We start from the raw sequence: 16,834 nt of genomic DNA, 5'->3' as shown, positions 1-16,834 counted from the left end.
TCCAGACACTGGTGGTCCCAGCAGGAAGGTGCTGCGGCCTGGTGAACGAGTGTCACTGCTGGTATGGACATTTGGACACCTACCTCGGTTGCCATGGCCCCAGTCACCTATTCCCGCAGGAGTTAATAACTGGAGACCCCATAGACAGCTTCTCCTCTTGCGTTCTCCTCCTCACATAGCTAGCAGGGTACTGCAGGATATTGCTGCTCTTGCAAGCTATGAAAATATAAGCATTGCTGAGGAAGAGTAGAGCAATCACTCTTGAATCGGTCAGAAAGGTCAACGTTTGACTATTGCCATGGATACAGCGTTATTGCTATTGAAGGCTCAGCCACTTTGAAGAGGGCAGTTTGGAGATAGGCTCACGGGCTGGGCTTGTCAGCTGTTAAGGCAGGGCTGGTTGGTGAAGCAGACATGTTGCTTCAACAGAGCAGAGTGTGTAACCTGTAAATGGTCTTTAAGGAAAGACTGCAAAGCTTATATTTGACTCTGCTATCTTTCCCCTCCTGGATATTGTAAATAGCATGGTTTTCAATAGAGCAGCAAGACTATTTGTTTTCTGTAGTGTTTCCTTACAGCCTTTCCTCTTTATCATCTAGCTACAACTTGTTATCCACTATTCCAATGACAGGCTTCCCGTGTTTATTAAAAACATACATAAATTTATATCATGAATGCTGGTTCATTTAAACATTGTTAAAGATCCAGCTTTAACCTGTAACAGCCAGGAAAATTTGAATTTTAACCGACCTGCCTCACCAAGATAGTGTTTCTAAGTGGAGTAGGGATTTTCTTCCCACATGGTCTGTTACTATCATTGCACTATAGCAAGATCTGTTTCTTTTTAACAAAGCCTTTTAGCAAGCAACAGGATGGCTTGTACCATCATACCAGTTACATTCCAGAGGACACTGGCTCTCAGAATCAGCATGCTGTGCTATTCCCTAGATTTATTTCTGTTCTGTTGCGTCAGACAAAAAAGTTTGTACTGATTTCTCTTTCCTTCTTTGACTGACTTCTGTGAAGGAAAGAAACAGACTCTCTTGAATTGGCAGTGGCATACCTCAGTCTTGCTACCTGAAAAGGGTTTGTCCACAGTGTGCAGCCAGTATTTTCACCTTGTCTGCTCAATCCAGATGACAAAAACTCAGGTATCGACTTCTCACACCATGGATCCTGGATCTCAGAAGAGTATTCAAACAGAACTAAACATTTTTCTATTTAAAAAAAAAAAAAAAAAAAAAACTTGTGTTTTGCCTGCCTAGGCCAGTAATTTGCAAATTTGTTTTCAGGTTTACCTTTGTCATGCTCATTGGCCAGGATTTCTCTAAGATAATGCTTATTTGTTGTTCTTTCACAGGTAGCTTTCCCCTCCACTTAACATAGTGCCAGTGGTCAGGTGTTTGGCTCGTAATATATCTGTTGTCTGCTGGGAGATCAGGAGCTACAAAGCTGTTAGTGTCACAGAGAGGTAAAAGTTAAATGTAAATCTGCTCACACCTAAAACTCTCTGAAGTATGTGGAGGAGTACATGCTTGGGGTGAGTGGTCAGCAGACCTCTCAGGCTGTGTGGAGGAGTTTTTAAGAAACAGAAAAGGTGACTTCTTTTGTTTCTGTTGGGAAAAGCTGGTATTTGAAAAACACACCTCAGAGCTGTATATACCCCTTGATGTCTAAGGGAAGGATGTATTTTGAAATATGTCCACTGGAAGTAGGAGCTGCCCTTCAAGAACAGGAATGGCCACCCAGGAACCAAATGAGCAACACACATGCCTTCCACTGCTTTGGACACTTGGCAGGCACACCTGGAGACTGAGGTGAGGGAACTCACAGCCTAAAATGCCCTTTTCCCAACGAGCCTCTGCTTTTGTATGCTGCATTTCTCCTGCCCTCCAGCTCCTCTCCTTGGACCCTGTCTGCTGAGGTAACAGACTTTAGTGCCTGTCTTCCAGCTGGCTTCAGACTCCTTTCTCTGCAGTCCCTTACACTCCCGTAGTTTCTTACAGAGTCTCCACTGGAGTAACTATTTTACAGCGTTCAGTGTGTTTGTTCTCAGAAAATACTTGCATGGTCACTATTGTTCTCCTTTCACAGCTGAAGAATCAGAGAAATTAAGTTACTGGCCCAAGTTCACAGAGGAGGTCTATGCTTTTCAGTGGTTTCCCAGTTGAAAAGTATCTTTTGTGGCACAGTAGCCTATACCGGCACCTCTGGCATCACCACTAGATGAAGGTAGCTGGACCAACACTACACGGCTAAGGCAGTCAGTGGGAAGCAGCTTTGTGAACCACCAGATTTCTCTTTATTGATGCCCACTGCGGTGATAGGAACAAATGGTCAAGGGCAGACAGAGGATGCCTTACATCCACACCCATACATCACTCAGTCACTGACTTAATGAGAACTGGTGGTGAATTAGAGTGAGCTCAACTTTAGAAGTCTGGTTAACCGACTAAGAAATTAACTTCCCTTCAAGAACTGTTGCTTGCTAATGCAGTTTTAAAAAGATTTTGTCGCTAAATGATTCGCACTTAATGGCTTGAGGCTTCTCCCGCTGAACAGAAATAATAAAAACAACAAAACCAAGAAGTGCAGTACTGTTTTAAATACATTTACAAAGAAAAAAACAGAATGGATATTAGGTTACCATCTCCTAATAACATGCATTTGTAATTGAAGCAACATAACTTAAAAAACTCAGTGCAGCACAATAGCGTAGCTCACGAGTGCTGTGAGGAACAAGACACAATGCCTGTACAGGAAGTGTGCCAGAAGAGGCAAGGTAATTTATTAATAAAAGATGAGCTCAGTATTAGATGTGAATAAATCTTCTGTAAAGTCATTAAAGCCAGCAGGAAGTACTGTTCAGTCATACAGCACATAGACAGCTAGCAGCCCACTCAACTAATAGTGTAACTGCTCCAGCCCTGCCTTTCATCCAAGTTAGAATTTATTCTGAGAAATGGTATAGAACAAGGGGGTAGCAAAGGAGGTCTGATTAAGAACCAAAATTCCGCAGAAGCCAGTAATCTAGAATTGGTTTTCAGGTTTCTACCAAAATTTCTTCTATATTTAAACAGATGTACGTGTGACTGGAGAGCTTTAGTGTTCCTTGCAAAATAACACTCGTGATAATCGTGACATCTTTAACACCTTCACAAATCTTTTCTTACCAATGGAGTCAGCAGCTGTAGGACACACCTCCAAAATGGATCTTTTTGGTAGTGTTTTAAATACAGATGTCCGTTACTGCAGTAAATCAACTACAATACATAGCTGTGCATCTTTTTAGACTATACTTCCATGTTCTTGAAACTATTACTGCCTGAAGTTATAAACACTTTAGAGACTTGTATGTTTCTTTTATAACCCTAGTTATGGAAAAAAGGGGTTTTTTGACACAGCTTGTGAAAATACAACTACTTCTTGTAAAATGAAACTTTATTCTAAAATGTATCCAAAATCGCAAGACACAAGCACCATTAAACAGATAAATAGACATATATTTATGTACAGAGAGCATCAAAACACAAAACAATTGTTAATATAATTCTTATACCATTTTAATGAGTATCCATCAATAAAACTTTACAATTTAAAGAAGACTTTTCAATTGCAAAACAGTTGTAAAATCATATGTATAAATTATGTTTACTACAATTCCAATAACAGAGGCAAAGTAAAATACAAAAATAATAATCAATACTGCAAATTCAAATACAAAACCCAAAGTAATGCTGCACAGGTACATATGTACACTGGATGAATTCATGCAGCTAGGCAGTGCAACAAATTAACTGCTGAGTTTAACTTATCACAAAATGGAACAACCATGTCAGCAAACAGAAGAAAATATATTTTTGTAATAAATCATAGTGCATTTTGAAGTTAGACTTTATAAAATGATTGTTGAGTGATATACTTCTAAAATTCCCCATGTTATCTGAGATTCCCCAACTTCTCCTGCAAAATAAAATACAAATGAGAAAAGCTAAAAACCCCACTGTAGTATAGAGTCTGATGTACTGGTACCATCTTGATTTTTTTAATTCTCGGTATCAGACCTGTCTGCAAGTGTGCATGTCCACAGGGACATGTGTTCCTCCTTGCTACCAAAAGTAAATCTTTCACACTCCAGTGCTATCTCCATAAGCTAAATCTCACATGATGCATAGACTGCACTGATTTAGAGACACAGCTGAGCCTTGAAAAAAGAACTCTTAAATCCCTATGAAGTACAGAGAGAGAGAGTAAAATGGAGGATAGAGAGACCTCATTATTCCTGAAGCTCCTATCCCTAATTGCTTTAATTACATAAACACAGAATAACATAAGAGGCTTTTATGGCTTGGATGAAATTTCTGCTAATTTGCTGGGCAAGCGCAAAGCCCATGTTTCTCCACAGGGCTTGCCTTTCACAGTGCAGAAGGCTACAGACTATTTTGGTTGGTGAAAGGAAGCCTCAGGTAACTATATAGAAAAATACTTCCGTGGTGAAAATGCATCAGCAGTAAAGAACAAAATCAAAACAGAACCTTTTGAAAACTGTGATTTCTTGTGTAGCTGCGATACTAAAACATGGCTGTTCACCCTTCAGTTCTGCGTTGGTTGGTATATCATGAACATGTAGCTAAAACTGAGGTTCATACCTCATTGAATATTACTGGTTAAGTGTCAAAACTAGATGAGATACAATTACACAGTCTGACACTTTTTTCTTAAAATCTCAAGTGATAAGCACGCTCAGTGTTTTCACTAAGAAGTTACTGCTAAAATGCTACATTTCTTTGCTGAGAAGACATTAATTTACAGCAGACTGTAAACTACTGAAGAGTTGCTCCCCACATCCTTTGTGCTTCCAAAACCCCCTTTCAAGCCATCGTTAACTTTCAAGTTGATGGGAGTTTTGAGCAAAAAAGGGATGCAGAAAAACACCTGTATTGGGTAAACAAGGTAGCAATTTATACAGCAGCATTTCTAAATTTCCAACATGCAAGCACGTGTAGAGAGAAGCTAAGAGACGGCATGCACTGCAGTGATATGTCATTGTGCTTATGTCTGGTGAGGACACTACGGCATTTTCACCTGGGAAAACATAAATGTTAGCCCCAGAAGACTCAAATAGCCAGTATTAATGAAGCCATCAGCTACTATGTAGTAAAGAACACCCCAAAAGAGGGAAGAAGTTTGTCTGCTCGTAGCTTATAGATACCGAAGCTGAAGAGAATTACAAAGGCACGATACAAGCCTGTATTTCTTGTAAATTATATATATTCATGTATTTTTGCTCATACCCCCTCAAGATACTGAACAGTAAAATAATAACTGAAGATACAAATGTTAACTGAAAGTTAAGCACTAAAAATAAATGATTGCTGGAGAAGATAGCTCATTACTTGCTCTATTTCTACCCTTCCTGGGTGGTGAGCTTGTCTACCTTTCCTCCATTGGCTGACAATAACCATCAAGATATTCAAGAACATGGTGATCCACCGAGAAAACTGGAAGAGTGTCAGACGACAGAATGCCTTTATGCATCTGAAAAGTTGTCAGTAAGGGGCTGTCACAGCAATCTTTCCCACTGCAACTGTTTTACCTTTGGCCCAGAATTCACTGAGAACCTAGAAACATTAACTGGAAATTCATACCCATTTTCATGCAGAGATGAGGCTAAGATAATCTGTGAAGGTAACATTCTGGTTCAGTTCAGCACTCAAAATATTGAACAGCAGAGCAGGGATTGTACTAGCATATCATAAAAAACAATTCTTAATTTTTCTATTAATAGCTACACAAGATGCATACCATTTTCAACACTGAATGACTCGCAACTCGGGAAATAAAGCAAATGTATCAACAGCACTCCTGTTAAACTCACAACAAAAATTACACCCACTTTTGTGTGATGAAGTTATATGGCAACTTTGGAGATAGCTGCTGTCTCAGGCCCAGCTGTGAGAATGTGGACACGTCATGAAGGTGAAAAGGTGCAAGTTACAACATTCGCATTTTTAAACTTCAGCTGTTCCTCAGCTCACAAGAAGAATTGGTACAACTGCTGTTATGATTTTGTACTGGCAGTTAATGAAGAAAGATAGCAAGTTGAACTAGAATAAGGTAGGTGTATGGTTCAAGCCTGAGGTGGAACCTGCTATAAATGGGCTTTGCTAATCCGCAGCAATGCTGTTGGCAAAGATCTGGTCTGTCTGAAACTGGGTACTTTCCACGTGTCCAGACCAGCATGTGAAATCGTATACATTTTCCGCAAGTTCAAAACCCAAAAAGCCATGAACTGCCGTTGCTACCTGTATTCTCACAATCCTAAATTAGGAGCTCCTAGATTTATTACTTAAAGCTCTCAGGAAAGGAATCGTTAGCCATCTCTAGAAAGTATGAACATTAATATCTTAGTTACAACCTCACAGCTGAATTTAAAAGCAGCGTATGCTATTGCTGGTGCTGATTCATCTATCCAATTGTTTCTTCATGTGTTGCTTTCAATGAATGAATCATTGCAGGCAAAGAGAGAGCCCACTTAACAAATAAAGGTGAGGGTTTCTAAGCAGGTGTAAACCTAGAAATGTTCAATCAAGTTAGTTCAAATTACACCTCTTTATAAAAAAGGAAGTAAAGATGGAGAAAATAGCAACTATAGGGCAGAAATCTTGTGTTTGAAGAATTCAGAAACTCATTTGGAAGCCACTCACATTCAGGTTCTTAGGAGCTGCATTATTCTTGCCCATACCAGGCTCAAATACACTTTTGTGTCTAGGGATGTGAAGGTAAATATAAACCCTTGGATTCATTCCACCTAATTGTAGGCCTTCAAAAGCATGCAGGATTTATCAGTGAAGAGGGCAATTGATGCCATAATACAATCTACCAGAGGCATCTCCTCTTCTGTCCCTCCTCTGATTTACAGAAGAGTCCTATGCTGGTAATTTTTAGGCAGCTAAAATTAGGGTAGGATGAATCAGGACACAGTGTGGAGTGGAAACCAGTCCGATGGGGTGGTACAGTATTACCATTACAAAACAGTCTGTAAAAGCCTTGTCTGAGGCTCCAACCCAGGTATGCTTTGTGGTTCGTGACCCACACAATCCATGTCTTTGCAGCTCCCGTCTCACAAGGAACTTTTTAAAGATACAAGAGTGAGGCTTGATTTTATGGCCTTCTTTGCCTTGTTTGGTCCTTAGACAAGGCGGCTTCTCCGAATACCAGATTCCCAGAGCTCTGCTACACCAGCTGTCAGAGGCACTCTCTGAGGAGAGGCTCTCACAATATACAAATGCACAGAGGGTTGTATTTTGGTACGACAGAGTCAACACCACCAAACCTCTCAGCACTTCAACAGCTGTGAAAAACAGCTGTATGTTTCAAAAAGGATTTTGAAAGAAGGGAAGCCTTCAGGGGCAGGTCTGTTTTCTGACAGAGTCTAAGGGCTTCAAATAAAGATGTATCTGTGGTACATCTTCCAAGGGCTTATTATGATGCTGTGGGAATTCTGTATTGCCATGCTTTTGAACTCTTTCAGTATGGCAAGGATTGGCTCTTTGTGGTAGCTGTTGATAGTGAAGCACACACTGAGGAGAAATACAGCTTTTCTCAAATACATGACCTTTGCGAGATCCCCAATATTATCAATATTAATGCTTAAGGTCAGAGGCAGTATCAAGTTTTGCAGGTATTTTCTACACTAATATTTATATTGACAAATTTAATCCTTGCTGGTTTGGAAAATTACTGTGGATTTCTTTACTTCCAAAGAGTGGAGTTTGAACATTAGGTTCATTTATGATGTTCAAAGTCATTGTCTAAAATACACCTAATTGTTTAAATGTGACCTGCAAATACTTGGGAATAAGGGACTGGGATTACCCTGTTGGTTTCTGCAAAGGGCTGAAGTAATCTAGAAACATGGGGGGTTTCTACCTTAGAAATACAGGGAATTTATCTACAGAGTGGCTTGGAAGTGTGGGGAACATATATTACAAGTACTCAGTCTTATGTAAAGGTGCAAAGTCACAAACAAAGAGTGCCTTTATTTCAAAGATTAACCTAGACATTTAAACTATCAATAAAAACAAATAAAACACAGAACTTAAAACAATACAAGTAAGAATCCCCTTCAACTTTCCCAGCTTTTTCGCTTTCCCCATCATTGTGTTTCAGTCTAGACAGGACTTGAATTTCTGATGTCAGAAACCAGCAAAGAACACACACATTTTCAGGTCTTTGTTGTGTATCATAAAATACTAATAAAAACAGAATCCAGAGTTCAAGAATTCAGATTATTTTTCTGTCTCAATAAACAGACAAATAATTAAATTCTCCTTAAAACATTGCCTCATGTAAAGCCTCTGGTAGCTGGGGACAAGGACACAATACAGAGGCAGTGCTTTACCCACTCCATACCCTTAGAGATGGGTTTCTGTCCCGGCACTTATGCAGAAGTTTTTTGAAAAAAAAAAGAAAAAAAAAAAAAAAAAAGACACCAGAGGAAAAGCTAGTGTGTCTTTGCTCACATAGTGCAAGGAAGCCTGCAGGCTGGCGGGTCTCTCCATGAGAGGTACGTTGGCCAGGGGACAGCAAGAGGAGAGACTTTCCCTCCTGTTCGCTGCACAGGGTCTGATCTCTCAGGCTCGCAGGTGCCAGCAGTGGGAAAGCACACACTGCACGCCCGGCACGGAGCCACGAGATGTGCTAACCTGCAGCTGCCTGTTGTCTGCTAAAATCCAACCCCAAGCTCTCAGAAAGGATATGAACTGGGCTGTATTCTCTTACATTACATTTAATATTCCTGTAAATGGCTTATATATCTGCTGTTTGAAATAAATTCTGAAACCACTAAGCGTGCTTAACAAAGCTTTAACTATATGTGAACAGCAAGGTTTGAGGACAGAACAAGTACTGTTGTAGTATATAATACACATGGCTGTACAATCAAAAGCCACCTCTTGCTTCAAAACAAGAATTTACAGTAGTAAGCAATGGTGACAAGGTTTCTTACACAAAACCTACAGGAATTTACAGAATATGCATGGATCACTGAGGTTATAATGCCAGCAGTAGACTACACGAGTATCTTGTGCAATGTGAACAAAGTTGACAATAGTTTACCAATGCTTAAGTAATTCACATCAATATGGTAACCCACCCACTATCAAATCTTCCTCCTCTCCCCATCAGAAACAAGTGTTTGCTAGATGCGTGTACAGCAATCCATAAAAAAATCGATCTGTTTTTGTGGTTTTAGGCAAACATGCACAAAATAGATGCACTGCAACATTTTTGCAAGGGGATACTTGCCACAAAAAAAAAGCACTCAAAATTGGTCTCTAAGCATAGGCACCATTTTGATTCACACTTCTCAAATAGCCACTACAAGGCAAAAAAGTTTATTGTATGAATGCATTTTTTCCTGAAAAAAAATAAAATGTACTTGAGTCTTAACTAACAGAAAGTGCCAGCTTCCACTTTGCTCATGCCACTCTTCCGTGTCTCACTCCTTATTTGTCATTACACCCGTGTCCCTAATTAAACTTTATACAGTAGGGCTCTAGTTACAGATGTGAACAACTTTCTGTATGTTTATTGGGCAAATTGCTCTGATTTTTGTGCAAAGATCTGGCACAGTACATTTAATGGGAAAGTCCAAGTAAGAAAAAACCATGAAGATTAAAGAACAAAAATAAAGCCTACAAATATCCAGTTCATCCAGTTGATAATATGGCTCCTCAAGGATCGGAGCAGTTGTTCCATAGCAATAATTCTTCACATCAGAAGTGATTACTGATGATTTCACTCTAAAGGGACAAATATAGGTTTGGTCATGGTTACTGTTAAAATTCCCTCCTAATCTGAGGAACTGTATATATCTCTGTAACAGACCAAACTTCTAAACTGTATGGTCTATTTCCTTGTATAACCAGGGTATTGCGAAAATGCATCACCTTGCAAAATCCCCATGTTTTGTGCTGATTCCCTATGAAAACTAGTACTAAACTGCCTGAATTTTCTCTTAGCAAAGTCTTCAGTCTCGGCACTGTAAAATCTTAAGAGTGCCCCAGACCCAACTGCAAGAATTGTACAAGTTTTCAAGAGAACAGCGAGGTAGCATATGAATACTGTGTTTCTGAGCGCGCACCTGGTGGATATATTATCCAGTCCTTAATTACCAGACCCTGTGAACAAGCCTGTTTGACCACTCGGTTACTCTTCTGAGAGATACAACCACAGAACTCTGCACAGCTAAAGGGCACCCTGAATCATCCATGAGATACAGTGAAAACACAGAACAGACAAATGAAATGACTATTTGTGAATTAGGTTCTTACAAAGTCGTACATATCAGATGTTAGGTAATCCACTTTGGGGGATGTGGAAGGAGCTTTCAACATAAAGTCCACATGTATTATTCATATCAAGTAGGTAGTAAATCTTGTTTTGATCTGATTTCCCCGAAAACATGTCTTTCAGCAAGTATTTATGATGCTGAAATCAAACAAATAAATGAATAAAAAGGTAATTTGTTTTCTTAATTTCTTTTGCACATTGAATTAAATAGTGGCTAGAAAGTGACCATTTCAAATTATAACTGAAAATTGCAATTTTATTAAATGTTAAAACATGTACCCAAGAAAACCTTTGTACATTTTTATGGCAAGTTTTCCCATTACATGAGAGGCTTTCTTACACATTTTAAGCTTAAATGGAGAACAGTCACCAAATAGAAGTTTGGACTAAAATTGCAAAGCTGTTAGCTATGTTGAGGGAAACTACGGCTGTACAATTGAAAACAAGATGGAAGGACAAGTTCACAAAAGTAGTTCATGGAATAGTGAACAATGGTCTAATAAAATAAGAAACAGAAGAAAGCCAAATCTGTTCTGCATATCAGTACTAGATACATAAACAGGTTCCTGAATTGGTAAAATCTTTAAAATAATGTCTGTTTAGGGAAGACTTAATTTGAGCTTCTAGGCTGTCCATGCTCAAGCATGGATTTAGCACATTAGCAGTCCCACTGTCCGGAACAGTACTACTTGTATTCTTAAATCTGTTTAAAATTATCTAGGTTCAGGCTTAATTTCAAACAAATGTGAATGTGTTTTCAGGATCAGAGCTTTAATGTGCTGAGTAGATGATCTATTTATTTTCTCTAAATTTGTTACTGTAATTTGTTTCCAAGAACACTGGCAGACAATTTGCATGCATGCAGGCAGTCAAAGCACTATTTTATATAAGGGCTTTTTTCTTGTTTTCCATGTTGAAGAATCATTTTGGTAATTTCATCAGACCCTCTGTATTTTGCTCTACTTACTCAGTTTACATATCTGCCAAATAATGTCACACCTCAGACAGATTATATATTTCACCCAGATCAGGGTGAAATCCTACCAAAAAAATGACATTGTGTGAGTGGTTTCATAAAAGTTTGAGCAGGACAACTGGCATGAGCAGCAGTTTACAGGACTGAGCCAATAATGCCTGGAAAGTAGACAGAGGAAGCTGCACACACTAAAATTGAAATCTAAATCATTTATCAGAGTGTACTGAATTTTTATAGTTATTTCATATCATTAAATCCTGAATTAAAACCTTAGTGTGATCAGTTTGAAGAGAAATGAGCTGTCACTGTTGAAAGAGTTTTTTGGGGTTTATTTGAAAGATGCACTCTGTCAGGATTCCCATCCTTAGGGCCTAACCAAACCCAAGCATGTTTGGGACAGGAGTCATGGTTATATCATCACTTATGATGAATTAAAGAAAAATAAATTTACCTGTACTGATCTTTTTTTTTTTTTTTTTTTCCCCCACATCGTTAAGCTCTATATTACATTCTCCAAATGCAAGTGTATAGGGTCAAATCTTGAAGAATCCAGTCCATATTTAGCAACCACAAAACCCACAAAGAATCAGAGCTGACTAGGAACAGGAGATATCACTTAAAATTAACTAACTAATCTGAGAAACAGAAATCAGTGAAATATGTATCAGTTGAAAATTCATTTTGACTGGTAAAGGGAAAAAAAGAATAAAATGTTCAGCACTGAATATTGCAACAGCTGGTCCCTCACTGAATTATCCATCTAATTCCAAATCATCTGTACGTGCACAGTATTTCATTTGCTAGCCAGAGACAAGGGAAAATTCAAATGATTTTTAGCCAGTTCAAGAAGCTGTCCTTCTGACACATGAATTGCTACGCATAAGGAAGCAAGATTCTGTTCACTTCTTCCTAATTTGAATTATTTAAAACAAATAACTAGCCCACATATTTCTCACTGCTTATTCCCACTGCAAGGGAAAGCAACAGCTGGATGTCTTGGGACATGGGGCATTTAATGCAAATTAAGTGGAGCAAGCTGGTAAGTCTGAAAGTTGTTACCATCTCTGAATACGTGTCCCACTGGTGGTCTGGGCTCTGCAACCAGAGGCTTCCAAATAAAATCGGCAAATGTGGCCTCAGCCACAGGCTGATGGGTGACCCTCTGATCTGGGGACTGTCACTCTGAGATGTCTCTGAGTCAAGCTGAGGCACATTTATGTCACTGGGCAGCATATTGTGTGGCCAAGTCTCGACTCAAGGTTATTGCCATGTTTTTTACATATACCAAGCTCACTCTACAGTGGAGGGAGGGAACATGGAGTGCAACTGCAGTTCTTCCTCATGCACAGGCAATTAAGAAAATAATGCAACCCATACATGCAAATATCTAGGTATTTTTTCAATGCACGTCAGGCCACATGCTTTACATGTGATTCACAAAGTTTCCTTCTTGCCCTAAACCCTGTTCTTGCCTATACAAAACTTAGACACGGAGATAAAATCTGGGTACAAATACTCCTTTTCATAGGTTTAAGCAGGAGGTAAAAACACTGGTTTCACTGTGAAAAATCACAAGTGAATCCCAATTTCAGCTGATTTCTATAGGACCAGAATATTTGCCAGAGTTCTCATAGTATGAGAGATCCGTCACTCCCTATTTCTGCTAAGATTTTATCACTTCTGTTTTTAAAAAGCTTTACTTTAGCCTTGCCTGAAAGATCCATTTACAGAATCACAATCTATTTATTTCTATATTAAAGAGAGAAATCTAACTAAAAACCCAGTGTGGAAAAACTATCCTGCCCCACTTAAAATAAAATTCCTCCCAGAGCTGGACAAGTTCTGACATTATCAATACTGCTGTTGCGTAAGGACAGATGTAAACAGCAGTTACGTTACACACTGATATCTAGCGCATTAGAAACATAAGTGGGAGTGAAGAGTCAGTGCTTGGAAATAGTCTTTCTCTCCACATTAATACTTCAGATATGATGAAAATCCTACATGGATTCATAAGTAAAAGAAAGAAAAAAATGAACAATCAAAAAGCTCTATGCATATTTGAAAAAAAAAACCAAACCCAAAGGGATACGGATTTTAAAGTTGAGTATTTAGCACGTGAGATTGTTTTCTAATGGTTCAGCTGCAGAACCTATGGATGGGTATCATCACCTGATCTTACCAATGCATGAGTAACTTTACCCATGTACGTTAAGCATAGGGATGTAAGCATTCCCTAAAAAAAGCAAGGTGATTAAAATTCTAACACTAAGATACGCAGTAAGTATTCAAGCAGATCTTCCAAATCTAAAATTTTCAAGCTTGCACATTTTTTATTCCACCTGTCTGTGGGGCTACATTTGAGAAGTGCTGGACATACCTAGTAACTTGCAATATCAGGGCATGAAATGACAGGCTACAAAAGCAGGGCCTGATCCTGTTCATTTTGAAGCCAGGAATGTATTTATTGAGATTAATGCTGCAGGATCAATGCAACAATGTTTAGCAATATAGATGTTTTGGAAAAGAAATGGAAACAAAGATATGCTGGAAGTGAGAAAAACTGTATAGAAGGGAGTTCAAAAGAACTACAGAAGAAAAGTTATGTGCCTGAAAGGATGTTATGCTCTTGTATATAAATTAGGATAATGTCTTTTGATAATGATTATCAATATTTTTTGGCAGCTCCATTTAAGGGGTTTCTTTGCACAGGTCAGATTTAATGGTCAGTCAGTTTAATGGTCAGACTTTCATCCTTAACAGGTGCCTATAAACTAAAATATTGCAGATAATGCCAAATTCAGAAACAAAAAAAATATTGAGTATCTGATTAATACTAAGTCCCAATTCTGCTTAATTCTGCCACAGTACGGATCTTCAGTGGCAGCATGTACTCTGTCTTGTAGGAGAGCCCTCAGTGGTGCCACCACGGGCGGCTGTCGCGTGGTCACTGGACACACCGCTTGCCCGCAGGAGCCCCGGGTTGGTGTGGGACAGTACAGGGGGTACCCCTGGAGATACAGAACAGAACCCACATGCATCCAACATCTCATCTTAAGAGCTCACTTGAGGGCACACTTACCTAGTGCATGAATGGGCTTTGGCACGTGATGCATAATCCAGACATGCCTATCTATCTTAGTCCAGTAGCAGTGACATCATCTGATTGAAACTGGGCAGAAAAGAGTCCTAAAGTCCTTCTTAGGAGGCTACCAAGGATAATATAGATGTCAAATGCAGGCTGCAAGGATGCCTGGACTCTGCAGTGCTTATGGCAGAAGCTGTGGTGCACTGGGGGCATAGCCACTGAAACCAGTGGCATTAGTGACAACAGCAAAGGGTCTGAGGAAATTAGATCTGATTTTGTAGTTTTGTTACTCAAATCAATAGCAGGGGCTTCCTGCATCTTTTAAGACAGCCACAAAGTGTTTTCCAAAGATAAGCAAATGAATATAACCTTCATAATCACTGGGAATAAAGTCCACAAACCAGATGATGACTATCTAGTATATGTTTACAACTAATCAAAGTAGTTATTATTACTAAAAAGTAATGCTACCAAAATCTTTGATATTTTAACATAGTTTTAAGCCTCTAAGAGTTTTATCTTTTAATAGCCTTAACAAGAGAGTAAAAAGTGACACCTTTTTATTTTCATATACTATATATGAAATATTATATATATATATAATATATGTAAATAAAAATGAGCTAGGAGATGGTATTATTCCTTACACATCCCGTTATGTGCATCTCCTATCACAATGAGCCGATTACATAATGTTCTTTATCACACGGTCATGCTAAAAATCTCCTTGTAAGACTTCATGGACAGATCACATCTCAGAACTGCTCCTCCTACGTAAGTGGTTCTTCTATATGCAAAGTCCAACAAGGGGACTTTGCTTTTTGCCTGTGGTGTGAATTTTTGTTCAGCCACTTTGTGCCTGCATTGCTGATCATCAACCTTTTGATCACTACACAACTGAAAACTTTTGTTTTCCTGGGGGAGCTGGAAGTCATTAGGAACTAAATGTACAATAATGGTTTTAAAGTTTTGCCTGAAGAGACATGGGATTGCTTCCAGAAGCATCTCCTTTAAGACCATATACCTTTTCTCCACTCTGTTCCCAGCTTTCACGTCTAACAATCTGACCTTCTTTATGAAATGTTATGAAAGATCTTTGTTCCTCTTCTGTTCATGGCAAAAGGTAAGACCCTCACAAGGTCAGTAGTCATAAAAAGTTTACTCCATCATTTTGGCTAAAAAAAAAAAAACCCCAAAGCTTCTTACTGGAAAGTTTTGGGGGAATTCATTCTGGTAGACGTGGTGAAAAAAACACACCCAAGTATCAGGGTGACCTGATTTTCTGACTGGGCTTGGGAAATACTGTTTATAATTAGGACTGTGGATTGTTGTGATTCAGCTGAGAATCACTGAAAATGGGAAAAATAACAGTAAATTATTAGAAGAGGTTTCGGTGATAAGGACTCTACTGTATTTCCACTAACTACCACCCCTACGGAAAATCATGCTAAATAGAAAACTCATTTCCAAGGGCAGAAGAAGCCCTGACACTTTATTGCTAGATTCTATAGCAATTGGAGCTCGCTTACAGTAACCTTATAGTACTCTATATAAACTGAGAAGCTTGTATCAAATTCAGGCTTCCATTTAAAATAGATATTGCAGATATTAAGCGTCAATTAAAGAAGAAAAATAACCTTCAGTGCTTTTTTTAAAGGTAAAGTACAAAAAAAAAATCACCAAACTAGGTGAAAATTATTAAATTTCTCCAAAAAATTAAGATGAGCTTTCTTCTATTTCTTGAGACAGTACAGTTTGTGATTCACAGGGTAACTGGTATCAAACACAAGTTAATGAAAGCTCTTATAAGCAATTTTATTCCTATCTGTAATGGCAGACATTTACAAAATCAGAAGAATTTATCATTTGAGTTCACCTTAAAAAATAACTTATAAAGCAGTGATATATGCAACATAAAACAGTTCAGGAGGGGAGAGGGAAAGCAAATTTTAATAATTAAAATGTAAACGTGAAAAAAAAAAGAAAAAGATGGAATAAAAGTCCCTACTTCTCATTTCTACTTAAGATGTCATGTGATAGTATTTTACAATGTCCTGCAGGTCTATATATGTATGTGTGTATTTCTATATCACACACACATACATATACATTAACCCACACATGTACATACACAGACAATTGTTTGCAGTTCCATCTTGGGCAGTTCTGTTACGCCACTCTTTACAGCTGTCTCAATCATGTTTGGGACCCACTTTCTTGACAAAACAGGGGAGATGGTAGAAAAAAAAATATGGCGGGTCTGATTGTGTCTGAGATCCTTTTGTTAAACTGTATACTGGGACGAATAATTTTCTTCTGCAGTAGCTCTCTGAAGAGGGCCAACTCATTGTGGTCTTCATGGCGAGACTTGTTAACGGATCACACACTCATTGTCATGCTAGGGGAGTACTGAA

At 38.6% G+C, this 16,834-nt stretch overlaps 1 protein-coding gene across 9 annotated transcripts in view; it reads right to left on the bottom strand.

Annotated features, from left to right (window-relative positions):
* Nucleotides 1–3,482: 3,482 nt before the first annotated feature.
* SSBP2 (single stranded DNA binding protein 2) overlaps nt 3,483–16,834 on the bottom strand; it is a 204,963-nt gene continuing 191,611 nt past the window's right edge. For all 9 annotated transcript variants that reach the window (XM_074856733.1, XM_074856729.1, XM_074856724.1 and 6 more), the window contains one exon: nt 3,483–16,829. In XM_074856733.1, coding sequence (XP_074712834.1) covers nt 16,800–16,829 — 30 coding nt within the window. In that variant the 3' untranslated portion in view covers nt 3,483–16,799. The remainder of the gene's footprint in view (nt 16,830–16,834) is intronic.

The sequence above is a fragment of the Strix uralensis genome, chromosome Z (genome assembly GCF_047716275.1).
Source record: "Strix uralensis isolate ZFMK-TIS-50842 chromosome Z, bStrUra1, whole genome shotgun sequence".
Taxonomy (NCBI): Eukaryota; Metazoa; Chordata; class Aves; order Strigiformes; family Strigidae; genus Strix; species Strix uralensis.
The sequence above is the reverse complement of the archived record's forward strand: the minus strand, read 5'-3'. Positions and strand labels throughout refer to the sequence as shown.